This window comes from Onychostruthus taczanowskii, unplaced genomic scaffold, assembly GCF_017590055.1.
Source record: "Onychostruthus taczanowskii isolate IOZ18803 unplaced genomic scaffold, ASM1759005v1 scaffold5, whole genome shotgun sequence".
NCBI lineage: Eukaryota > Metazoa > Chordata > Aves > Passeriformes > Passeridae > Onychostruthus > Onychostruthus taczanowskii.
This window is the reverse complement of record NW_024502568.1, coordinates 11,920,321-11,947,738: the sequence shown is the minus strand read 5'-3', so window position 1 is coordinate 11,947,738 and position 27,418 is coordinate 11,920,321. Positions and strand designations below refer to the sequence as shown.

At 39.1% G+C, this 27,418-nt stretch overlaps 1 protein-coding gene across 5 annotated transcripts in view; it reads right to left on the bottom strand.

Moving 5' to 3' along the window:
• The window catches only part of FHIP2A (FHF complex subunit HOOK interacting protein 2A), a 34,027-nt gene that overhangs the window by 6,212 nt on the left and 397 nt on the right, over positions 1–27,418 (bottom strand). The window contains exons 1-15 of one of the 5 annotated variants that reach the window (XM_041415841.1): positions 27,178–27,315; positions 19,736–19,814; positions 17,681–17,850; positions 15,419–15,523; positions 14,960–15,082; positions 12,406–12,444; positions 10,334–10,627; positions 9,277–9,473; positions 7,995–8,109; positions 7,813–7,889; positions 7,517–7,709; positions 6,144–6,313; positions 5,133–5,276; positions 3,354–3,444; positions 1,486–1,629 (exon numbers count right to left, since the gene is read on the bottom strand). In XM_041415841.1, the coding sequence (XP_041271775.1) occupies positions 1,486–1,629; positions 3,354–3,444; positions 5,133–5,276; positions 6,144–6,313; positions 7,517–7,709; positions 7,813–7,889; positions 7,995–8,109; positions 9,277–9,473; positions 10,334–10,627; positions 12,406–12,444; positions 14,960–15,082; positions 15,419–15,523; positions 17,681–17,800 (1,812 nt within the window). In that variant the 5' untranslated portion in view covers positions 17,801–17,850; positions 19,736–19,814; positions 27,178–27,315. The other 4 variants (XM_041415842.1, XM_041415843.1, XM_041415838.1 and 1 more) reach the window with 4 other exon arrangements.

Sequence of the window (27,418 nt, the reverse complement as noted above, 5' to 3'; positions counted from 1 at the left end):
CTTTTCAGATCTTAGAGATTTGGATGAATTCAGCCTCAGATTAAGACAGATACATTTAGCCATGTCTACATGTCTAAGCTCTCATTAGCTGACTCACCAGAGATCTGACACTTCATACACCTGCCCACACACAAACATCTCCTGCTATCTCAGATGCTCCCAAGTATCTGCTGGTCTCTCGATGGTTCCACAGAGGGTGGATCCTGCCAGATCTGTGTTGTAACCACAAACTTCTGGGAGTATCTTGGACACCACAAAAATGGCAACAGATAGTTGAGCTCAGGCACCTGAGTGGAGCTTTCAGTCCACAGAGTTGAGGAAGCTGAGTGATTCACTTTGCTCTGAAAGAAACACCTACTTGCCTTTCAGCCCAAGAGCCCCAGGGACTACTGGGGCTGCTCTGACAGAATTTCCACTGACTACATGTGCCCACATAAGTAATATTTAGGTATCTTATTCTTGAATTTGTTACCACACACTACTGCCTTGCAAAGTTGCCTCATAAATCTTTGGAAATGAAAGCACTTATTTCTTCCAGTCAGTGGCAGTTATTTCTGTACTTGGCACTCCAGCAATAGATTCATCCCAATCTCCTAACAAATGAAGCTTTCAGCCCCTGGACCACAGATGTTACAGGTAAAAGAGATCACTACATTTTGAGTTATTATTGCAGAGTTACTATGCAGAGAGAGACAAAAATTTCTTCCATAAATCTATTCACTGCCTACTAGCTGAACTGTAGGAGAAGGTCTTTAGAGGTGCTTGAGTCAGCCAATTCATTAGGAAGCTTTGAAGGTATGAGCATTATCTGGTGTTCACAAGAGGAGAAGGAAACAAAGGAGTAACACGTGCTGCATTGTTCTGACAGATTGCTGTTGTGATTCCAACTAATTGAGAGCATTAAAGAAAGCCGCTTCTTCACACAGAGCTTTTATTTCTGTCCATATGTCAGCAGACTCAGTTAAATGGCCCCATATCAGATAAAGTCTAAAAAAATTCCCTGTAGCTAAAAAGATTAAACCCAGGAAATTTTGTAGTTCAGGAAATTAAAAAAAAAAAATCTTAGGGCACAGTCAGTTCTACTGCTGTAGAACTGCAATAGCAGGAGGAAGAAGGTAGTGTCTAGTACATGAGGTCTTTGAAACAAGTTACTTCACTTGTGTGCCTGAGCTATCTTCTGTCAGAAATGAGGTTAGTGAGAGCTAACACCTCTGCACAGCTTTCTGGTATCACAGATTCATATCAGTGTTCCCATGAACACTCACAGAGCTGACCCAGAGGCGACTCCTGGCTTCCTGCACATGTTCTCTGTGCATTTGTATGTGCAAATGGCTCTTGTCAGGCTTATGACCAGGAAATGGCACATTACACAATAATATGGCACTATAATAGAGAGTGATGGGAATTCACAGGACCTGATGGTGATCAGCTCTTTAAAAGTGATGAAAGTATCAGAAATGGAATTCTTGACTTGTTTTTTCTTACCTGATCAAGAATCCTCCCCATTCTTTCAAACAGAACTTTCAAGAAGTGTCCTTCAAAAAATGACGCTTCTAAATTGCACTTTTCCAAAGATCTGGGAGATCCAGGCCACTCCCACCGTAAGCAAATGACACAATAATCCCGGAACTACAAAAAAGCAGTGAGAAAAACACACTTCAATTTCCATGGAAACCGTTTCATTTCCTTTGATAGTCCATGCACCTTAAAACCATAATCTAATGATAGATTGATGCTAAATGATACATCTAAGCTCTAAAAGATCAGTCATTCTAAAGTAAACACTATCAGTAAAACCACTATCAGCAGGCACCTCATCTTCCTGGGGATATTCCTGCCACTAGAGTAGTTTGAGAAGCAGTGAGTGGAGAACAGAGCTCCCAAAAACCAGCTGGGGCCAAAACACAAAGCAACACCAACAATACACAACCTAATCAGAGTTCTTTTGAAGCAGGGATTGCATTCTTAACCATCTTCTTGAGGGTAGATTTCCACACTTCTACTGCATTATGTGTAGCTGATCTTGCTATCGAAACCATTCAGCTCCCTAATTCCCAGGACAGGAAAGGCACGTGTACATGCAGAACATACAAACTGTAAGTATTTCAGGGCTTCCTCTTCCCTCTCTTTGTTTCCTAACACTACTGGCAGTCTTTCTCTACCTTGCCCCATATTTGCTTTGTACTGCCTGATGCCTCACTTACAAGGAATTACACCTTGAAAGGTGCACAAGTTGAAACAGAGAAAATAAAGAACACAGGAAAAAATGGAAGTAAAAGAATCGGAAAACAGACTCAAAAATTCTGCATTGATTGTAGCTTACCTACTACTGCAGGATTCCAGGAATAGCAATAAGGAAGCAGAACAGCTATTTGGATGTAATAACAGCAACAGGCAGGGCTACTCTTAGGGGGGGAAATATTTTAACAGCAGCCATATCATCGTCAGAAAGTGACAGAAACCAATTCTGCTCTCTAATAACTCCCAGTACACTCTTTTTCCCAAGACATGAATGAAAGACAAAGATGATAAGTAGTTTCTGGCATCCAAGAATACAACATAGGGGAATTTTACATCAACCTTTGTTTCCTTATTCTCTACTTTCTATTCCCTTTCTTTTCAGGAGAGACTACAAATGAAGGAATATAAATACAGAAATTCAAATGTCCTATCTTTAGCAGCTGATAACATAATTCCAAGGTTATGGAATTTTTGAATTACCTACTAAATATAGCTCTCAGTTACTCTGTTCCTTTGCATAAATTTTTCTATTTAAGAAGATTCATAAGGTTTCAATAAGAAAGCTGCAAACAGTGACTCTCCTCTTACCAACGAAACTATGTTTGTAAAAGCAAAACTTGCATTTATTTCTAAACAGTAAATCATAAAGCTTTCCCTGCCTACCCCACCTCCCAACTTCAAACCTGAATGCCTTAGGCTGTGCCTTCCCTGAGATGAGCCTTTATTTGCAAAGTCCCAGATTGCATAACTCCTATGCAGCATTTTAATTTCTCTTTAGTTCTTTCAAACAGCTTGGCAGGCAATTCTCCAAGAGAATGCAGATAAATGCAGAAGCAAATTAAGAATCTCTCTGCAGTTCAGGTTTTCTCTTGCTGTATTTGTTATATGAATATTAATGCATTTAATGTCATCCATTATTCCCACTAGTGCAATATAAGGTGAATTCATCATCAAAAGATCTCCAAAGGTAAGTTTTCATTAAAAATGAAAATTGAATTTTCCCATCTTCCATTACCAACAGATGCATTTAATAGGACTATTTACAGAACCATTTGTATAGTCTCACCAGCATTTCAAATTCTCAAGGAGTAAGGAAGAGTTCACTGACTTACTTGTCTGTGGGCATCTCTGAGGTAAGTATCATAACCTGTACCCTCCACATGGTATGATGACTTTGCTTCATCAGGTACAAGACAGAGAAAACTGAAGAGAACAAAAGCACATTAATGACTATATTCCACAGAGCACCAGATCAATACTTTCTCATCATCTGCAGCAGTGTACACACAATGCTGAATTGTCTGGCCAATTAATCCACACACTCTACCATAACTTTATGTGAAGAAGAGAGAACACAACATCTATTTAAGCCTACCTATTCCAACTACTATAGGTCATAACAAGGTATATACTTCATAAGTTTTGTATCTGGCATGAGAGGTAAAGTCATCAGTGGAAGCATTCTCTGAGAATCAGCAGACAGAATGGAGATTAAAGGGAACATTCATAAATACGCCAAGTATTTGCTAAAGGTCAGACTCCATGTTACTAGAACTAAAAAATAATATACTTGGGAATAAATGAGTCAAAAGAAGAATTACAGTCAAAATTTTTCTTAAACTACTTCATAGGTAGTTTCATTTACCAGTCTGATGTGGCAAAAAATGAACATCTAAGACACATCAGGAGTATTACATATAAATGTCCCTGTTACAACTATAATTGCCTTTAAGAGTTGTGTAGTTAAATACTCTGTCCTTATTACTTCACCAATGTCTGATGTAAAATACATCAGGACATTCTGAATAATATTATTTACATTAAAAAAAAAAAAATAAACCCATTGAAATTTTGGGAGAGAAAATAAAACCCAGTCTTTGGACCCTGATTCCAAATTTCAGCCTTCATTATACCCCAAGAACTGCTGGACACTCCTGTAGAATTTATATGCAGAAATATGTAGTAGCTGACTTGTCATGTGGAGTTCATCTTATCTCAAAAAATACAAATTTGCAGGACACTGCAAAGCAGAAAACATTTCTACTCCCTGATGCAGGTTACATGAGGTGAATTCAGGGAAATGTTCTTTGTGTCTTTGCTCCAAACCATGTCCACCATAAACTATAAATAGCAATTCTGGGGGAAAGAGGGCAAGAAGTGATGATGTCACTGTGTCCTGGCTGTCCCTGGGCTCTTTGCTTCCTTTGGCTAACACCTTTGATTATTTCTGGGCAGGCAGATAGGTCAGCACTGACACACCAGTGCTGCTCTGCTACCAAGTACTGACAGAGCAAACAGCCCTTGTCCTAATATTAGTTCCTAAGAGAATTACCATCACTAAGTTGCTTAGAGCAGAGCTTGTCCTCTTTGTGATATCCAATTTGCAGTGAGTCTGACAGGCACTGAGGTATGCCACAGGTGACACAGGTGCCCTCTGACTTTCAGGGAACAGAAGGCTATCTCTAGCATGGCAATTATTTCCTTTTATGTATGTGTTTATGGAACTTTGAAGTTCTAAGGAAGTTTGAGGGGTTTTTTTCCCCTGAAAGGTTTATGGTAAGACTCCCCAGACTTGTTCAGGAAGGTCAAGTCCTGTAACAGCATTTTAAGTACAGCAAATATTTCTGCAAAAAGCAACTTTTATAATTGTGAATTCTGAGTATTCAACCATTAGCTGCAAAGTTCTTCTGTTTTTCTCATTTATGTTGAATTAATGCAAGCTGTAATCTTTTAGAAGTAGCTTTCTGATAAAATGCCACAATTTCCTTCTGTGGAGTCATTTTCCCAGCTGGCACAGAATAACATCCATTACAGAGTACACATTTAATTTGCACAGTGTGTGCAGACACCCACACATTCAGACATTTCCTCAAGTCTTTGTTTCAACTCACCTATTTACAATTTTATGAACTTCAGTCTTCCCATCATTTTTTGGATGTTCTGGACTGACAGGTGGAGAAGCACTGAGCCACTCCTGAGCTGACAATGTGTTATCTGGAGACAGATCAGTAAATAATGGATCTTCCTCCAGATCTCTGTGAAATTATATCAGAGAAAAACATAATCATCCACAGAATGTTATGGAAGGCAGCAAAATCTCTGGGTCACAAGGCAGGCAGTTTTTCCTCTCCGAACAATGAGGATGTTTTCCAGAACAATATCCACAATGTATTACATAATTCAATTAATATGCAGAAATACCAACCTTTGCAAATACCCAACAATGTGAACAACAGATGAGACATTTTTGACTTGGACAAAATTACTGCATCAAGTAACTTAAAACTTCTTAGCCACATTCTTCACATGAGAGAGTTCTACTCCAGGACATATTTAAATTATTCTAGATGACTAAAATGGTTTGTTTGGCCAGTCCTTACCCCTCATTCACTAAAACACTGAGTTATAAGAGTTACCCAGCAAATACATTTTATGTAGTGACTCAGTATTGTATTTATTTATTTAATGTAGTGACTCAGTATTGTATTTATTTATTTAATGTAGTGCCTCAGAAATGTTCTTCCATCAAAAATTACTAGGAACATAAATGTAAGCAAAACACTGAAGTTATTGACTGCAAGAACATTCTCACTGATTGCAATAAAATATGCATAGATTTAAACTTGGTAGATGCATAAATAAATTGAGACACGAAGACCTCTGAGTGTCTATTGTTCTGTAAAGAGGCTTGTGGTAATTTTAGATTTTCTGTTCCTGTTCTAAGAGTTTCCATAAGTTGCTGATGTAGGAATTTCTGCATCACTTTACGGATATGGATTAATACATTGAGCACTCAAGTGCTCTCCAGGCTCACTTTTTTTTCAATTAGTGGAAAAAAACAAGTTTTGTTCTAAAAATAAGGATCCAAGTTACTTGTGAAAACTCTTAAAAATGAAACTTACACTGCTCCAGCAATTTGTCCATTCTCTACCACATCTTTATCTTCTTGACAGGGAGGCTTGTATTCCATGTAGTTTCTTTCTTCCAAATTTCTCAGAACCAAATTATAAAGAATGTGCTCATTGGGTTTTTGCAAAAGGTGCTCAAACATTCGTAAAGTCATTATGCTGATCTGCAACAGAAAGAGTAAAAACTCAATAAACTGATGCACTGCTGCCCTGTGCTTTTTGCCTTTTATCTGCTTTGTCCATCCTAGAAAACTTCAATCACTTATTGACATTATGGAAGGAAAAAAATTATGGAAATTATGATGCTACATGTGGTATAAACATGGATGAAGAGTACACATACATTTGAAAATCACTATGGGAATGCTTTTTTTTTTTTCCTGTAAAATAACCTGTTCTGAAATCTGTCAGAATAACAATGCAAAGAACATGCAGAGAACTCAGAATTTAGCTTTCTGTTCTACAGTTAGATCCATGCTGGAAGATGATTATCATTGTGCAAATGAGACTCACAACAGGACCTAAAGTTAGTAATAAATACCCAGAAAAAAAGAAAGTAATACTGGGATATTGTGACAAGATCTATAGGTTAAGAATTTTACATGGAGATGTTATGTAGGCTTTTAAAGGAACATGAACTTTAAGCAATACAAAGACAATTTTTCAAGACTGCTTGAGAGTGCTTAGCTTTGCAAAGATAACTGATTTACAGAGATAACTCATTCTGACAGGGTAAGAAGGTAGGCATACTGAAAAACTGGGTATGAGAAAGCACAGATTTGTATTTCAGGCAACCTTGTTTTTTATTTGAAAAAGTAGAGGGCTGAGGTTGTTTCATGGAAAAAATGAAGCAAGCAGCTTCTGAGGAGGGATTTTACTGAAGTAAATTGTTGTAATGATGCTTAGTGTATGCAAAGAGCTTAAAGTTATCACATCATCTTTTAACTGGCATTGCATATATCCTCCAGCCACACTTAGTTCATATAAACTCCAAGTTTTTATCTATCTCATATGATAATAAGACAGAATTGACACAACATGGAAAATAACAGCAACAAATTAAAATGAAATTACAAAAACTTGGTTCACTTTATCTTCCAGACAAGCAAGTCTAACTGGATACACAGAGTGGGCACACAAATTCACCAAAAAAATCTAGCAGAAAAAAAAAGAAATATTGCTAGGTGGAGAAAACAGCTTGACTTCATTTTCTAAAGGGAATTTGTAGGGCCAGGACCCAGAATTCCCTTTCTTGGAAAAAAATGTTACCGGACACAAACGTGAGAACTCCTCACAACAATGTGTTTACAGCCTCTCCACACTCCAGAACTGGCCAGCAGACATTCCTGTGTCAGACCAGGCCTCACCTCATCAGAAATGTGATCACAGTGCTCGATCAGCCTGTGCCGCAATGGGTGCCTGTTGATGTCTGTCAGGGTTTCTGGCTCCCTGTGCTCTCCAAGGATAAAATACACCAGCTCCTGCAGCAGCACATCCGAAGTCACCTGACGAACAATGCGGTGCAACAGTGCAGTTGATGTGAGGATTCCAATCTCTGAACTGAATGAAACATTTTCATATCAGATAGGGAGAGGATTTCCGCTCCCCAAAAATCAGCTTGATTCAGATTCTGTTCTGCTGTGTCTTGTAGGATGCTACTCACGTTTGCATCAGCTGAGGTTCCATAACATCAATGAAGAATCGTTCCCGCACAGCTTTTGCCATAGCAACAGCAGTCGTCTGAAACAAAAGTACAAAATGGTGTGTCTCAAACTCAGAAGCTAGGAAACAACTGGAACTGCTTATTTCCTAAATATATTTGTATCATCAGAACACATTTCAAACCTTTTGTGCTTCTTTGATGAGTTGATCACAGTAGTCAAACCAAGAAAGAAATGAAATCAATGCTCTTTTCCCTGGAAAAGCAGATGCATCTTCTTTGTGGCTGTAGGAATCCAAACTAGAGCACACAGAGAAAAGAAATTTATTTAGTCTACAAGTAGTTGAAGAATCTTGGACTCCATTCTTATTGAACCTAACAGAATAATTAACAACCTACTTGTAATGAAGGGAACATTAAAAAAGCTTTTCTGCTGGACTCTATGGATGTGGCAGTGCCATCACAACACAGGTACTCAGTGTATGCTAAAGGAAACACAGAATGTGCAGCACAGGAACACTGGTTAAGTGTTTCTGGAGTCAGAAGGGAAAACTGATCACCAAGTCTGCTCTCCCAGAATACACAGACTACAGAAAATGAATCAGTAACTCCTGCAGTCACAGAACCATAAAATGAAGGCAATTGGTCTCCTCTACTCTGTAAGTGACCTCAGGCAAGTCAACCGAAACCACACAGTGTATACCTGAACTAGAGTGTATCTTTTGGAAAGAAACATCTATCTCAATTTAAGGGCTGTAAGGAATAACAAATGCACCACTTTCTCTGATAAAAAACTACACTGTTTATTTATCCCACCTTTTAAAGTTGTGGGTTTTCCCCCTCTAATTTCAAACTCCAACCACCAAGAAATTTTGTTAGGCATTTTGCAAATACCTACTTTTGTCTCAGTACTAACAGATCAGGAGTAATTCATAATAATGAAGGCAGAGTGGGGAAGATTAATGTTTTAAGAATCTAAATTACAGTTAGGATAACAGGCATGTATCTTTTGCTTCATGCTGATGACTTATGCAGCAACTCTTTCCTTCTTCTTTTTTCTGCAAAAATTTTGCAACAACAGTCTGTTGTTAACAAATAGACCCTTCCTGCCCCTCACAGCAGCTTACATGCCCACTGTGTACAGTGAGAAGTTTATGCTCCCTAAATCCTTGATATCTGCATGAGAATACTACAGTGACATCACTAGAAACTGCTGATGTAACCCAGTGGAAAAACTTGCCCCCCTGAGGAATGTCTGCCAGGGCAGACCTGGCCCCACGTCAGAAACCTCAGGTACTCTGGACACCCAAAGTGCACCACTGTGCTACAGCTCTATCTCAGCTCTGCCCTTGAGGCTTCAGCCTGTGTGTGGAAGAATATTTTATACACATTATCCACCTATCAAATTAGTTTTAGGGAAAGGTGAAAAGTCACTTTGAGTATTAAATACAAAAATAAAATTCTTACCCCCAGTTAATTGCCTCCACTGTTTCAATGTCTAAGGGATCCAGTGACTGAGGCAAGGCTTTGTAGAGGGTGGCCAGCCTGTCTGTCAACAATTCACATAAACAAGTGCTTTGAGTCAGGCACTTGGCAGCTGCTGGTTCTGGCAAACTCACCAAAAGCATCAGACCTTCACAGGCCTTCACTGCTATCCGGCCGTCCTGGCAGAAGAGCATGGAAGAATTAATCAGAGGGTGAATGAAGGCCACTGGAAATCAAGAAGCAAACACCTTCCACACAAAACCTCTCCATTCCCCACAGCGACTGAATACATTTATTTTTGTTGCATTCTCAGTCATTATCTCCAGTGAATTTGGATGCTACAAAATAAAGATTCTCACCTGATTTTGTGTAAAATTCAAGAATGCCAGCTGCAACCTTCCAGCTGACAGAGCTAGAGCTGTAGGTCAGCTTGAGACCAAGATACACAATTCTGTAAACTACTAATGTAACAATAATGAGGTACTGTGGTAGACTTGGTTCTCTGCTCTCAGCACTGCTGCAGCAATTACAGGCTTACCCAAACCTCTTCTAAATTTTCTGAAAGAATCTAAGTCTGAATTTGAGGACTGAGCTGGGTAAAACATAAAACAGGCTTTTTTAAAAGAAAACACACTCCTAGAGATAGCTCAGTGGCATTACAAAGAGAGTAGCTTTGGTTAAGTCAGAACAATTCAAAGTAGTTTTAAAAACACTCTCTTGTGATATATTAACCTTCTGATTATCCTGTGTAGTTTTTCTGTGAAACATACAGCATCCTATACAAGTTTCTTAAAAAACTCACTTATATTACCATCAGCAAGCCTAGTATTAATTTTCTAAAAAGTATTTTTACTTTAATATGAATTTACAAAGAAAATTACCAATTTACACAAAGTGCCTGCAAAACCTATCACTTTTAATAGCTAAAATACAGCATGTTTATTCACTCCCTCTGCCCACTTCACACAGCATCCAACTATTTCATCTTATCACACAGAGTGGAAAAAACCCCAAAAACCAAATTAAAAAAACAACTCACAGGACTTTTAGTGAGGTTTAGTAGAGAATTCACTAAATTATAGTCTTGATTTGGACAAGCAGTGGAGGACTCAGGTGATGATGTGACATTGAGTTCATCCAGACTGAAAGAGAGCTCCTCTGCCTGCTGTGGGAGCTCATCCTCCTTCTCCATGTGCTCGGCTCCGGCAGCACCGGGCGTCTCCTCAGGCTGGCCAGGCTGCCCCGTGTCTGCTGCCACGGACTCTTGGTCTTTTATCATGTCTTCTGTGATTACACTTGCTGATCCTTGGAGAGCCATTGCTTTTAACTTACTCTGCAAAGCATTTTTTTGGAATTACACAGCTGAAATTACTGTTCATCCTGAAGCAGAAGTTTACTAAAAGCAATTCTTTTAACACCAACATTTGAAGTAGTCAAGGCTGGATACAGTAACCATGTAAAATGTACAGGGCTGTGGGAGCGTGGGTGTTTTATAAACCTAGGACACTTTTAAATCTGCTTAAATTTCTCTTAAGCCCTACACATTTTGCTTCAAGGCTGAATATGCCACTTACAAAAGGATGGCAGCTTTTTCTTTCACTACCTAAGGCACATATTCACTTGCACCCAATTTGACAGAGGTTTTTAATTTATCTTATGTGTGGCACCTTTAGAACTTAGCACTTTTTATAGAACATTCCTTTCTGTGTCAAGGCCTCACATTCATCTAATGTCTGAAACATTATTTCCAGTTGGAATCACCCAAGTAAAATAATTCCAATTTTTTTGAGATTTTACCTCCAACAGTAAAGGGAAAGAAACACCTTTTCTGACAGCAGAGTACTCTCAAATTGTGTTTCTCAAGAAGAAAAAATTGGGTAGATTGAATGGACAAAGGTATGAGAAGTTAGAACTGGGCACTGGATACTCTAAAAGGTCACAGAGAACCTTCCTGGAAGCTCCAAACCATCTCTGCTTTGCCTGACAAAAGGCAACCCATCTGTCTTCCCATAAATCTGTCTCCAGCACATAAAAAGACATTTAAATTTGTGCTGTGTGATACCAGGAAGAAACTCACAGAAAGGCAAGAATTCAGTGTTCTTCTGGCATAAGTGCAGGTGAGGAATACTTTATTGGAATCATAAATTAGAATGCAGCACAAGACATTTCTTTCAAGTGAGAACTGCAGCGAGATTATAAATCCAAACGGTTCCCTTCTCTATGATAACACCAAAATTATTACAAATATATCTCAAGCATTAATAATTTAAAAGACTAACCATTTGGGGTTAATGGATTTTAGTACAGACAAACCAGCAGGGACTGAGGACATGACAGTGAGGCAGCAAACTGGAGAGCTGCTGTGAACACTTGCTCAAGGCCTGTGCATTCAGTGTGGGGAGTTTGCACTGGGCATTGTGATGCACTCACAGAACCAATTCCCTGGAGAAGCAAACCAGTGGTAAAAGCAGCAGACTGCATGCTATAAAATAAGGATGATCTTTGAATGCAGTAGAAAAATTACTGCTTCAATATGCTTTGGGTTTCTTGTCAGTGTGAAAAGTGCAAGGTTGGCAAAGCAATAAAAAGGTGTCTGTCTGAACCAAGTATGCCCATCATAAGATCTTCTGCAGTCCTTCAGTATCAATATCCTCAATATCCTCATCGATACACAGAAATATCTGAATCACAACAGTGACCCTTCATATAAAGGTTGGAACAGCACTTCAATCCTGGACTCAACACTGTTGCTGGCACCACTCAAGCTGCAGGCAGAGTTGTTAAAGGGAAAAGCTTTTTTTTTTTTTTTTTCCCCCAAAAAACTGGGAAATATTCTGTAAAATACTTATTTCATCTTTCAGTGGCTTATTACTTCATGTCTGGATTCTTCTGCCATTTGAAAGGCCATTGTTTATTTAGCTAAAGCAGTGATGAGAGAACTAACATATATAAATGTATGAATGCCCCTAGAAATGTGTCCATAGTTCATTATTCTTACACTGGCAGGTGACACAAAGCAGTTTGTACATTGAATAACACACAGGCAGAATCTTTGTGTGTATTTAAGCTTCCTATTGTTTAATCATGCAATTCTGCAGCTCAGCTGCTCACCTGCCTCCTGCAAAGGTGCAAAACAGGATCCTGAATGACCTAATAGAAAAGGTTACATAAAACACATATTCAATGCTTTCTAAACAAAGTACTCATGAATTCAGCATTAACAAAGAGCAGATAATATAAAACCACCCTTTTGTATTTTTGTGATCTGTAAACATCAGTTTTAAAATCTGTGGTGGATGATGCCATGTCTAACTTCTGATAGATTTAAAAAGAGTTCTATAAAAACATCAAGTGATATCACAGCTGATAAGAATATCTACTTAAATTTGTGGTGAGAAATATAAAGGTGATAATTCATAGTACTGCAAGTAGAAGTGAACAGTAAAACTATTGTTCATTTTATAAAATGAAGGTAAACAACTATTTAGATGCTATATTAGAATTTTTTAGGAACAGAAATTTATAAAATGAAGGTAAACAACTATTTAGATGCTATATTAGAACTTTTTCAAGGTCTTAGGAACAGAAATTGAAGCAGAGAGAGTTAAGTGTCCCTTTGCCAGAAAAAATCAGTTGCAAGGAGTATCTCACCTAAAATGGGATAAGATGAGATGAGGCAAGTTTACCCTAAAATATAACTGAGGCAGAGGTGATAAATAAACATTACAATGTATATTCTTTCTCTCTGCATGAGAACTAGGAAAACTCAGTTAAAAAAAAGGAATACATTAATATCAAAATAAAATTAGTATAGGGACCTAAAGTTTTAAAAAAGTAGAATGAAGTTCTTCAAGTTCTTATTTCCACAACAGACATAACTTGTCCAAGTGATAGAGTTATGCCATGTAGGCTTATTGATTAAGCAATATAGGTGAAAGGTTTCACCTATACTAATTAACCAATAGTATATATATTTATGTAAATTTAAAATATAAACCAGCTTTCTATCAACAAACTATTTGGCACAGAATCATACAAAGGAAGTGAGTTTGAACACATTCAGTTTTTATGTTCATAAGATCCTGTATAAACTGATTGGAAACAGTCAAAGGAAGCAAAACTAACAGATACAAACACTCTCTGGAGAGATCCATCTGCATTTCATCTTACAAGTGCTGGAAATTGGAGGTAGAATTGCCACACAGAATTCTGTAAATTTACCCTTTCAGGCATTTGAAAGTGATCAAGTCACAACAGCACCTCTAAGAGGCCAAATGTGAATAACCAGAATATCCTATTCTAATGGAGCAGAATTCTGCACTCCACATAACTGCTTGGAAACAGCCATCACAAGTAGTGAAGACAAATGCTTTAGGCTGCAACACCTAAAATAATACTATGAACAGGAGCTACAAGAAATGTTTGCCAGCTTGCCTAAACTCCACAGTCAGCATTTTGTGAAACTAGAGACCCCTTTGAAACTTGGAATCATCTGTTTCTCCATGTCTGTTTTGTAATATTGGAGTCTTGCTATTTAGGGGAGGAACACTAATAAAGTGGGACAAAACACTTGTGGTTCTAGAACACTAGGGTTCTCAGGTTTGATTGCAAGGGCACTATTTAAGAGGCTTAAACCATACAACTTACACAAATAATACTAAAAGCAATCCTGGTTTAGAATTCTACCATATTTTGCATGTAATATATGCAGAAGTTTAATTCTGAGTGCTTCTAATGTTTAAACATTAACTTTTCAATCCTTATACAATTTCTGCTGCTTGTACAACTACAGTGGATACAATGGCAATCAGGATAATACTTAACTGAGGTAAAAATAAACTCAAGATTGATTCTTTACTACTGACATGCAAATGATAATCACATACTTGATAGAAAATAACATCTTTTTGCAGTTTAGCAGTCTCTGCTGTCACAGATCTTGTTTGTGGAAAGCTTGTAAAATAGTCCTGAAGGAATATTTTTCAGCTAAGTATCATGTACTTAATAGAGACTGTGTCCATAGGAAACAGCAAAGTAGGAGCAAAAGGCATTTCTAAATGGACTTTTATAAACCATTTTTTATGCTTCTTCTAAATAGGAACTGAAAGTCAGTCTAGAAACTGTTTATCCTCCCACTCTGATTTCATAATGCCACATGTTAAAGGAGGCAGAAAAGACACAGGCTGTCTTGCAGACAGAAGATGTGTTGTGTTGTAGATTGTGAGCTGGCACTGCAGCTCCAACATATGTGCCCCTACCAAATAAGGGCCCAATCCTGCAGAACACTCAGCGGCTCGCAAGGTTTCAGTGCCCCCTGCAATCTGTCCCTTTGTCTTCGCTGGGATGACAAAAACAACATGAGAAGGCCAAGGTCTCCCTCACACAGTGTTTTACACTGCTACTCATATCCCTACTTCATTGCAAAGGAAAAGGACCTTGGGCAGGTATACTTATGAGCCCTGAATGAAATTCCCGTGAAAATCAGAATTATAAAGTCTCTGGGAGAAAAAAAATTCCAAACAAGACTTCTAATATCACAGGATAAAAAGTAACAGATGGAATGAAAACTAAGCTATGAAGCACAATGTGACACCACCAGTTCTCCACTAGATTTTGTATATGACACAGTGAATACACCTGTAAAATTTTGAATTTATTTACTCACCTCAAGGAAAAAGTTGACCAGGTACGGATCCTGCTTCAGCTTTGCACATACTATACAGAGAAACTGAATTTCTTCATTTTCTGTTGGTGTTGCCAGAACCTCACCACAGAGCCTGATTAATTTCTGTCATATAAAGTGAACAATTAAGACAGAAAGTTATTGCTTTTTCTAGGAATAACAGAGTGAATTATTTTTCTATATAAACACCACAATTATGTATGAGTATTGACTGGAACATTAGCTTTGGATTTAGACTGCAATGAACAAGTTTTCATTATTATCTATGACTTGAATTGCAGTGGCAGTCCAAGACTCATCATCAGCACATTAAAAAATCCAAACTGATCTGGTACCCAAGCAATTTCCTTAATTCACCTGACAATGGAAAAATTAAAGATAACATTAGCTACAGCAGAATAAAGGAAACTTATGCAAAAATACAATTTACTTAGAAAGTACCTGCACTGGCCTATGCACATTTATGTGGGGAAGAAGAGGTTGCCGTATTCTTCCAAGAAGTTTTGTATAAAAAGCCAGAACCTGCTGTTTCATTCCTGGAGGACACTGAAAAAAACCAGATGAACAACAACAAAAATAGAATAAATGTGGAGAAAAATACAGATGTAAAGTTTTCACTCAGAATGGCTAATTAAACAGCAATAATTTAACTAAAAGTATTTTTACAGTCATCATCTGTTAACATATTACTTTTATCAATATTAACAGAGATCAATAAAAAATGTTGCATCTCATTACTGTTTTCTCTTTCAAATTATTCATACTTTCAGTTAATTGCTCTAGGGCAAACTTCTACCAATACTTCCAGAAAATATTCCGTACCATTATGGTGATAAGGGGAAATTAACTCGGAATTAATTTGGTACAGGTCAAATGTCTATTAAGGTACTGTGCCACAAAATCCAGCAATTCAGTGAGTCAGTACATACAAATACAGAATGATAAACTATAAAAATCTTAATACCTACAGAAGGTTTCTTAAAGTCATGAGCAATTAACCTTAGCCAGCTAAAGTGTTTATAAATGCACAGATAGTCCAGGACAAGAGAAAGCTGCTGCTTTCCCTGAGCAGAATATAAATCACAAGTATCTGTGGAACATGCAGACCCTTGTTCTACTGTCCCTAATGCACCACACCACAAGAAAGGACTTCCCTATCTCCAGGAGATCTGATGGCTTGTGAGCCTTTATGTACCTTTGTTCCTAGCTAAATTCCCCAAAACTAATTAGTTAATAACTAATTTACCAACCACATTAATAAATGCTGTTAATTTTAACCCACATAATTTCCCTCATTTGCATGTCCAAATGCAGCTGAGGTGGCAACCTGCAGCCTAACCTGGCTCCCCTTTTTAAGTAACTATCTCTAGATTTTCAATCCCTAATCACTGCAAATTGTCAAACAACTCTTTGAACAAAATGGCAAGATATGTACCATCAGGGCACATCCACAGTAATGTAGTAAGTCTAACTGACTGCTGTGAAAGGGAACTATTCATTTTGCACCAGATCTTTGCAACATCTTGCAAGCACTGAACTGTGTGTTTACTTCAGATGTATCAACTCACAAGTGGCAAAGTGTAAAGACAGGCTGTACAAGAATTGCCTGTACAGACATATTTGTATGAGTACAGAATGACTTCTCTCAACTCTTAGAAACACACTACTAATTACCCGCTTCACATATGGCACCATTTCATCTTGGTTTCTTGACAATATGTAGAGATTACTGAACGAGCTGTGTTTCTGAGCAAGTATCTTTCATACAGCATTGTTGAGGTTTTAGGCCCAGCTGGAGCAGGTATTTTAGTCTGACTGTAGAACAGCTGGTACAGTAGCAGATCTCTGGCTCTTCCAGAGCAAGGAACATCTCAGGCTCAGACAGCCACTGTCCTGTGTTACCCTGTGAACTGTTTACACAGTTCATGTAAAATCAGTTAAAAACTCATGACAACGTGTAAAAGACTGACTGAGAAGGAAACCCTGGAGAGATCCATTTATCCTTGGAAGAGGATAAACCTCCCTAACTGCATCTGCACTGTGATACAAAATGTTCTGCCCCCAGGGCTGCCAAGCCAATTCACGCCATGATCCACCCAGCCCCACACATTTCAGCTCAGAAGTTCTGCCAAGACAGACAGCAACAAGGATGGACCAAGACCATGAAGGAAACTTCATGTGTGCCACAAAGCAGACATGTAGAATTGGACAATACTGCCAAGGTAAGAAAGCTGGCTGGGGATCAACTCAAATTAATGCCTTCTGATATCAAAGTCTTTCTGAGCAATAGCTCAACACACTCCGAAAAGTTAATCAAAAATCTGTATTTAACACAGCACTTTTCACCCAAGAATCCCCCAACATTTAACAAAGGACAGAGAGGGATAATACTGTCTTGTAGTAGCCAGAAAAACTCTAGACTGAAGAAAAATGTTTCTCCTACTTTTAGCTTCACCATCAGCATTATCAGAGTGGTGAGTCCCACCACTGCCAGCACCTCAGAGGTTGTCTCACCCTGATCACACCTGTAAAAGGCTGTTATTTGTAATATGCTGGTAATATATATTGGTATATTTGTAACATAAGCAAGCAGCTCTTTGCTAGAGTTCAGTGTCCCACACTACCACCTACTGTAGAACTTCAGTCTCTATCACAACTAGGAGCTCACACAAGAGATAATCTGTTCTGCTGACAGATACATACATCAGCTTTTCCTAGTGTGTAAAGTGTCTCCAAAATCTTGTGATGTAGCAAATATTCCATGCATGGTCCTGTTTCACCCGATTCCCTCTCATTTTCTTCTTGAACTAGAATATCCAACATCTGTTCCAGGTGAGAGGGAATGTTCGTATCAGTCACAGGAGCTTTGTCATCTAAATTAAAGAAATAGGAAATTAAGAATGATTTTAAAATTGCCCTCATATTTTGGTTCAGTTCCAAATGTAAGACTTATAAACATGACATACACTTAAAGAATCTTATATAGAGATCAGGTTTTTAACATGTCTTAAAGAAAACTTTCAGAACTGTATCTGAACATGTACACTGGAATATGCATTGGGCAGATATCTGACCTTGTAATAGGGAAAAGGTGAAGTGCCAAAATTCAAAATATGCCGTAATTACACAGGCAAAAAAGGAAAATTTCTACTCCCAGACAGCAAGCAAAGGGAGAGAAAGCTACAACTCTCAATCTTCTGTTTAGTATGCACTAGGTCTTGATAACTTCCTCTTTAACCCTTGATACATTATTCTCAAATATGGCCTCTAACATCAGTTTAATTTGCAGCTGATCAGTTCCTTTAAACTAGATAACTAAATAAATGGCTTTTCTGCTGATAACAACAAAGAAAATTCAAACTCTATGCTGTTTATTCTCCAAAAGCTTTTAAATTTCTTTTTTGTAGTTTCTGCATTAAAATAGAATTCACTCAAACTTTATGAAGGAAAGGGTAAGATATTGATTTTATTATATTAAAGTCATGAAGCTGCGATGGATTTATGCCACTGGAAGTAGGAGCTAACATTCACATATTGTAGAACATATCCACATATGAAGATTTTCCTCTCTTATTTTTTTCAGCAGAATTCTACATGAACAGCTATCCTAGGGAAATGGTTACTACTGTTTACGCAACAATCTAAAAATAACTTGTCACTTGCCTGCAACTGGCAACAAGATCACAGAGGGAAACTGCCATGTCAGAGTGATTTTGGTCTCTGCCACAAGCTCCAGTTAGCCTGGAGTGTTTTGCTTGAATTTCCTACACATAATTCTGCTCCTACTGCGGAGGACAGAAATATATCCACTGAGTGGAAACTTCTTTTTCAAAACACTTCTGAAACTCTGGGAGAGAGGTCAGCTTTTATTCTGCACCACGTCACTGCAGGTGTCAGTTTTCCCTGCCACCCTGTCATTTCCACCTTTGGAAACATCACATAGTGTTCCAAAAGATGGGTATTTGGAACCAAGGGTCACGCTGCAGTTTTACAAGTAAATATTGATATAAACAAGATCATCAGACACAAACACAGACTCAACAGCTCTTCCAGCAGAAGGTCAGAACTAATAGGCTAGAGGAAAGCACGGCAACATTCATTTTTAAAATATAACTGTTTCATAACTAGGTCCAAAATTAAAAATTTACATGCTGCATAATTGTTGGGAAAAAAAAAAAACAAACTCAGAAAGAGTTTTAAAAAAAGCAACTACAGCCATATTTCATCATAATATCTATTTTTAAGAACAGCAGTGTAACATCTGAGTAAGGTTTAATAAAACTTGTTGTCTGTGCTATCAAAATACACTGAGACAAGACATTATAGAAAAAATAACTAATACTGAGCACATGGAATCCATCACTGTCTGGTAAAATCTATGACCACAAAATTACTTTTGTTAAAATCTTGCAAAGAAAAAGAAAATCCCTGATACAAAGCAATAAAAATGTTAACAGCAGGGACTGCATTTCTGCAGCTGTCTGTTTAGATTAAATAGAGTATGTGAAGGCAGAAACTGGGTCAGATGTAAAAAGGTGCAGTTCTCTACATGGTACTCAGGAAACAAGACTTCAAACCATTTTTCATGCCTACTTTTACACATGGAAGTACATGATATTTTTAATTACTGGTTATTGTTGGTATTTTGATTAAAGACATGATTCATTTAGTATTTCTTAATCTTTACTTTTTAAAAACACTAAAATTGTGAATTCTAGTTTCCACAAAATACAAACCCAGAGTGCTTTTTTCTTTTACCTGAGGTCTCTATGTAGTAATGGGTGATTGCTTTCCAGTGGTAAACAAAATCTTCTTGTAATGGAAGGGAAGGTGCAAGCTATGGGGAAAATAAACACAACAAAAACCAGTTAGAAATAGAATGAACATACTTGCTCAGAGATTAAATTCAATTTTATCTTATACTTGGAAGTAAAGTGCTGCAGATAGTGCTACAACTGGTACTCTCTGCTCTTTTACCTTTAACAAGGACTACATTCATTATTCATGGCTCAGCCTCATGCCACACTGCCTGCTTGTAAACATCAGTAATAATCTCTGTGATGTCTCTATCACCAGACAATCTATTCGAAGCAACAAAAGCAATTGCTCCTACTGCAAAGCAACACTAGAAATGTATGCTTGTATTTTTTAGACCACAATTTTGTCCCATAGGAAAAAATCATGTTCTTTTGCATCTGCTCTTGATGCCTTCTTGCTTTTCTGTACACTCTGTTCTCTGCTCTCCGTCTGCTCCCTTAAAAATACCAATTAGTTGCTTCATCCAGTTTTTACCATGCCTTTTTTCCCCGTTATCCACAACTTCTTTTAAAAAATCTTTTTTCAGTTTTTAGGTCGGGTTTTGTTTTTTGCAAATTTTTGGTTTGTTTTTTTAGGCCCATACAGACCCTGACGGGTTGCTCTTTTTCTAAAAACAAATATGTTTCTTATTTCATTTCTGCAAGAAAAAAAAATTTCTTCTTTCCTGGAGGAGTTTGGGATGGCTAGCTGGGCGTGAGCAGGAATAACACCGTGCAAGAAGAAAAGGCAGCCCCCAGGCAGTCACCATCAGCACTGCTCCTTCCCCACTGAGACACAGGTGAACTGTGACCCATCACACCACAGACAGCCTGTGAAAAAAGGACCACAATCATTTCACCACTCTGCTCGCCAAAGTGAGAGCTGACACAAGCACTGAATTTGTGCTCCTGAATGTTCTGAGCTGGTTAAAATCAGGAATCCTATAGGGAAAACCCCAACCACTTAATAGGTCACATGAGGATCTGTTGTTATTGAGGCCTAATCCCACTTGCTTGAAGCTTTTTTTTTTTGGACCATCTTCTTTCACAGGCCATCCTGAAACAGGGGATTGTTACCTGACAGGATGGCAGCGATGAGCCCTGTGGGCAAACAGAAAAAATCCCAAGTATAAACTGGTGTGTCTGTTTTGGAAGGGTAAGGAGCTGAACCATCTTGACAGGATATGGAGTCCAGTCCTTCACAGAATCTCAGAGGGGCTGAAGCTGGAAGGGGAGTGGAAACCATCCAGTTTAGCCCCCCTGCTACAGCACAGTCACCTAGAGCTGGCTGCTTAGGATCATGTCCAGATGGCTTTTGAATACATCAGAGGATGGCGACTCCACAGCCTGTCCAAGAACCTGTGCCAGGGGTCAGTTAACCTCACAGAGAAAGGTTAACTGAAGGAAGTTTTCTCCCCAGGAGCTGTAGATACCACATTTGAGACTAATAACTCTGAAATTCTCTAGTGTCTCCCCACAGGGTCTAAAATGTGCTGTGCTGTCTCAGTTCTTGGGCAAACAAGGGCTCAGGAGCACAGGGTTCATATACAGTCTAGTACAGTATAGGCTCGTATGGTCTTTACTGGCTGTTGTGGGTTTGTTTGAAAAAGCCCTGGATGTTTTCCACATCAGTCTTTTCTTTGCCTTTAATTTAATGACACTTAAATTTATCTTGGTAAAGTTGTAAAGCCCAGTAAATGGCAAATATGCCATGCCAAGATAAGTGCAATGCTAATTGCAAATGGCCCTTTGCACACAGGACTTTGGAAGGCAAGACTCTGGAAAAAGAGTGGTGCTTGGCAACTATCTCTGCCTCCATCCCAGGTGGAAATGTGCCCTTGGAAATGGCAACCAGAAATCAAACTGACAGTGCTTACCCTCTCCCTGACAGGCTGTGCACTCACTGGGCTCCACGGCTGGGCACTCAGAGCAGCACATTAGCACAGCAGCTACCGCCGAGTATCTGAACACTCCACGCTGCACAAAACCAGTTTATTTGACTGTGACATTTACTAGGTTATTGACATTCAGAAGAATAACCAAACAAACTGAAGACTGAGCAAATGATATTGTGTATCACGCTCTGTATGTCACACTAGCTGCGCTAGATGTGCATTTCACGCAACGTAATGATCATTTCTGCAAAAAAAAAGCTGTATCAAAACCTCAATGCCAGCTGATGAATAACCCAGGGACAACTTTTGAGGAATACAGGCCTCCCAGACCACTTTATTTCCAACATAACACATGATGGATAACATTAAAGATTTATCCTTGGCTGATGTGATTTTCCTCTCCACTTCTTCTCATCCCATCTGCCTCAAGATGAATTTAGTGCCTCTGAGCAATGCCAGGAAAAGGATTTCACTTCTCAGCACTGTCAATAATTTATCCACCATGGGAGAGAACTGTGGATATAGACATTCTCCCTCCCAACAACTGCCTCTAGGGACTCTTCTCAGAGGTGAAAAAATAATTCAGGGACAGGTCCTGCCCTTTCAAATTAAAATACTCAGTGATTTCAGAGTCTCCCCTGACCAGGATTGCAAGCCAGACACAGCAGAGATAACATTAGCATGTGTGTGCACCTGGGCAGGGCAGAGGGCAGCCTACTGGGCATCAGCATTGCCACCAACTGGAGATGTAACCCCAACAAAATTATTTTGAGGTAGGTGTTTACTAACCAAAAAACCCAACAAAAACCCGCAAGAAAATAAGCAAACAAACAAACAAAAATAAAGCAAAAAAACCCCAAACCTCCAAGCAATCTTATTAACTTAGTTATTCAGACAAAAAAGCAAGGTAAAGACCAAGATACCAGCTCATATGTATATACAGCCAAGCACTGGAAAGAATTAGGAACCTGTAGCACTTGGCTGACATCATTTAACCCTAGTAGGACAGGTAGTACTAGTATGAGGTTATAGTTCCTATTTTAGGATGAATTATTAGCTATCAGCTGAGAGGGAATACATGTTACAGCTGCCACCCTGTATAACCACTCTATTGTGTAAGTACTTGTATGGAGATTCTGAAGCAAACCAGAATGCCTTGTGAAGGCCATTAATTCCTGCTACTTTTCTAATTTGAAGGAGTTACCTTAAAAATGCAGGTATTTCTCCCCATTAAATCAGCTGGCTAGGGCATGGTGCTAATAACACCAAGGCTGTGGGTTTGATCCCTGTATGGGCCATAAATTTAAGAATTGGACTTGATGGTCCCTGTGAGTCCCTTCCAACACAGAGTACTCTGTGACTCTGGAATTAATCCTGATGTAATTAAATATATTCTCAGTGATTCCTAATCTCAAAGTGAAGCTCTCCTCCTCTGGGGAAAAAAAAACCCATGATCTTCAAGCCTGCAGTGTAGGTGTTGGTATATAAAATACATAAAATAGCTAAAATTCACTGAAGCCCACTGAACTGCAGCCCACTGGAGCAGCCAGTGATTAGCAAGATCTTCCATCTGGCGCCCAGCTCCAGAAACTGGGCTTCCTGGGAGTGAGCTGAACTTAACACATGCTGCCTTATCCTTCTGGTGACAATATGTAACAAATAATCAAAGCCCACTCCCTTTCAGGAAAAGAGCTGTTCTCAGGAGAGCTACAGATCTTTGACCAGATGTACAGTCTGCTCAAGACAAAACCTGTCCAAAATACATTTCCGTGTTGTTTTCCAAAGCATACAGAATTCATGTTTAGGCAGGAAAAAAAATAACATAAAGAGTGACAAAACATATATATTGCAGTATTTAACAGCAAATCTTTTGTGCATGTAAAAATCATTGTCATATTTTTCATGTATGCTTTTCAGAAGTGCAATTCAATACTGGAAAGGATGGAAACATCAGAAGCTGGTGATATGCCTCAATAACTTTAGGGCAAATTCACAAAGGAAAGAACATTGTATAAAAAAATAACAGGTACTGTCTGGTCAGATGCCAGAGTAAAAAAAAAAAAAGAGAGCAGAAAACTGTGTCAAAGAGAAAGGAAAGGGAAGTGCATGCACACTGCCCTGACTGACACAGTCACTAGATGTTTTTCTTCAGTCTTACTACTGTACCAATGTGAATGGTCTGAGAGAACATGTGAAAAAGGAATAATGCTTGAAGGTTTACTTGATCTTCAGTTGATGAATGCACAGAGTTTATAATGGCCACTGCCCTCACATATAAAATTAAGATTGCACATGCTTGCAAGTAATGAATTCAATTTTGTAATCTATATTGTTAATACTAGCACAACATTAAAACAACAAGTAATGTAAGGTCATTATATCAAATAAAGTGGGTACAAGAGGAATAAATTCTGTTCTAATCAGTTATGCAGATCATGATTTTGGAGCACTGCCTGTACCAAGTGACTCAGTTTCTTTCAAAGCTGAGTTTGCTTCAAAATAAAAACAGAAGCTACTTGAAAGTATGGTAAGGTACCAGTGTCAGAGACACAGTGGAATAACATGCTGGTAGAGAGCAGGTCTCGAGAATCTGCAGCAGACACCAAAATCTTCATTCATTCCATTGCACGGTACAAATATTCCTGCTTGACAGCAAAACCAAAATTATATTTTTCATGCAAGGTACACAGCTCAAAAACATCCTTTTGAACTGACTTTTAAGGTGAAACATCCAAAAGCCCAAATCAAACACAAACGAAAGTCCTTTGAACACTGAGTGGCCACTTCACAGACAAGCTATTTTGTCTAGGGAGGGAAACATGAGTGAAAAGCACAAGATAAGAGCAAAGTAAGTCTAGCTTGCTGCTTTGTTATTGTACACTACATTTTGTTGTTGCTGACAATGTAGTGCTCATGGATAGCCCTTTGGGATGAAAGGATATCAGAAATGCATAGCAAAGAGAAAACATCTTGAGGACAAACCATATATAAACTGTCACAGATTTAATAATATGAACCCCACGAAGCAACAGCATTTCTACTCTGCCCTGAAGTCACAGAACAAAGACAGCAGTCCTATCCACCATTCTCACTAACACATCTGACTCAATTTAAGGATTCTCTGTTGGCAGGGTAACACAGTGGTGCTTGCTCATCTGAATGCTGCAGAGAAATCCAAAAAGCAAAAAGTATCTAAAATATTGGCAGGATTGACATTAAATAAGAGATGACAGAAAACCCCAGAATTCAATGGTAATGAAAATCAGGAATATAGTTTCAAACACTTGGGCAATTTAGTCACAAAAGACTGAAAGTTTTGAGTTATTCAAGGAGAATCACAGGATCATAGACAGGTTTGGGTTGCAAGAGATCTTAAAAGACCACCTAGTTCCAACCCCACTGCCATGGGCAGGACATTTTCTACTAGGCCATGTTGTTTTAAGCCCCATCCAGGCTCGTCTTGAACACCACCAGAAACTCTGGGAAACAACCTTGGTAAGAAAACACCTTAGTAGAAAGTAACTGATCCCTTAGGCATGCCTCAAGCACAGTCCTGTCACAAGGGCAGTCAAGTCCAAGAGTGACACAGTGACAACAAGTAAAAGGCAAATACTGCCATGTCTGTCAGACTGTCAACCTTTGGAGCTCCTGTCAGAGTTCAGAGGTATGGCACATTGAGGGTAAGATAACAACGATTATCTAAGAGCATGGGAACCCTTACTGTTTAAATGCACTCTGGAGTCTGCAGGCCAGTGGGCCCTGAGGCAGGGCAGGAGAAAGGACAGGGCAGAAGGGCTACCCAGACCTTTCTGGTTTAAGTCCCACGTGTGAAAGATAAACCCAGGCTCTTCAAGTGTATTTAAGTGTTCAGCTCAGCTGAAAACTGTACAGTTGCAACTCTACCTACTCTGGGGTAGGCACCCAAAACTTTGGAGAACTGATACCTTAATTACTAGTTCTGTTGCTGATATTCAGGGTTAAGAATCCAACTGAGGCTGCCCATGTTGTACTTGCTCCCTAGCAAAAACAGCAAGCAAAAATGATGTTCCAAATTCTCTTGGCTCTGGAAACAGGTAGCAGGAAAGCGGACTGAGCCAATACTTAGTATTTACAACACTTGTCACTTCCCCGTAGCAAAGCTAAGCAGACATCTTATTACTACAGGGAGAATGAAACAGCTTAAAGCCACATACAGCCACCAAACTGGTTAAAAATTTACATTTCTCAGTTCTGTCTTTGTATTAGTGGGTCAAACATAAAGAAACATTCTTAGTATCTTCCTGCTTTTGGAATTCCATGTTTCATTCCTAGTATTTGTCACAATCCTGTAAATGCAATAGTGCAGTATTTATCAGGAGATCCACCACGGTGGTAGTAGCAGGATGAGGCAATTCTAAAAGGGACACCAGAGTTGAGCAAGGACAAACAGCATGTTGTTGGATAGCACTCACTTGCAAAATGATGGTATCAATATATTTCTGTAATTTCATTTGGATTTTCTAATCAAAAGAGTGTCTAGTCCCTACTATTTCTACTTTTTCTCTTGTTCCATTCAGCTCATTTGTTTTTCCTATTTTTTACTGGATCTCAACTAAATGCTGTTCTTTTTATTTTTCTGTTTTTTATTTTTTGCACACATCAATAATGTAAACACTCTCCTAATAATAACTTCTATTACATCTCTCAAATTGGTAGGCCTGAAAGAATACCTTCTTCTCCACTCCTCTCAGTCATGCATTTTTATTTCTGTTATTCAAAATGTGGCACAGCTCACCACAACAAACCTTCTTTAGCCAGGCAGGCACTAATTTCTGTTTCCTCTTCAATGAAAGCACTGTCTATTGAAGGCATTCACATGTGGTCTGAATGTTTTCAAGTAAAACATTTCATCATTATTTAAAACATTTCCTTCCAAATGCCACTACACCATTAAAAAAGCAAACTAGGAACCTGCAATTAATGAATACATGCTTAACTTTTAAACCTGAATGCTCCAGCAGAACTACAGGCTCACATAAAGACAGGCACATACTCAAGTGCAGCATCGAAGCATACATTAAGGTACAAAGGCTGCCCCTCAGATGAGGCAGGATTTGGCATGCAGGCTCTTATTTCAATTATTTGGATTTGGCCTGCAAGCTGTTTTTTCAACCATTTGAACATTTTTTTCTTCAACACTTTCCACCTTCCCTTCAGCATTTCCCTGCCGATTTTTATCACCTCTTCACACTCAAGTCTCCTGGGTGTGTTGGTTTACTGGGAGAGGCGCTGAAAGGCAGGGAATTACTCCCAAGACCCCAGCTCACTGAAAGGCAAAAACAAACGGTGTGGGCAGGCAGTGCCGAACGCGGCCCTCAGCAATGGCAGCTCGCGAACAGGCCCCGTTTCCTCTGCCCAGTCCCCGTCAGGGAACCTCGCTGCACACGCAGCCCCGCGTCCCCCGGCAAACCTGACCCCCACGCACTATTACAAAATAAACCAGGGATGAAAGCGCCGCTTTGAAACTGACAACATCCCGCAAAAACACCGGTGACGGCGACTATTGTCTGCTAGTCACGACGAGATGGAAATGCTGGGGAGTTTCCTGATTCCTCTCCTTTATTGTCTGTCTCGCTGAAACAGCCGGGCAACGGCCGGGTGAGGGCCGGGCCAGGGCTGCCCTCAGGCCCGGCGCGGGGCACCGGGGCCGGCAGCGCCCGGCGGTGACAGCCGGAGGTTGTGTTGGGCCCGCCCGGGCTGCAGCCGCTCCC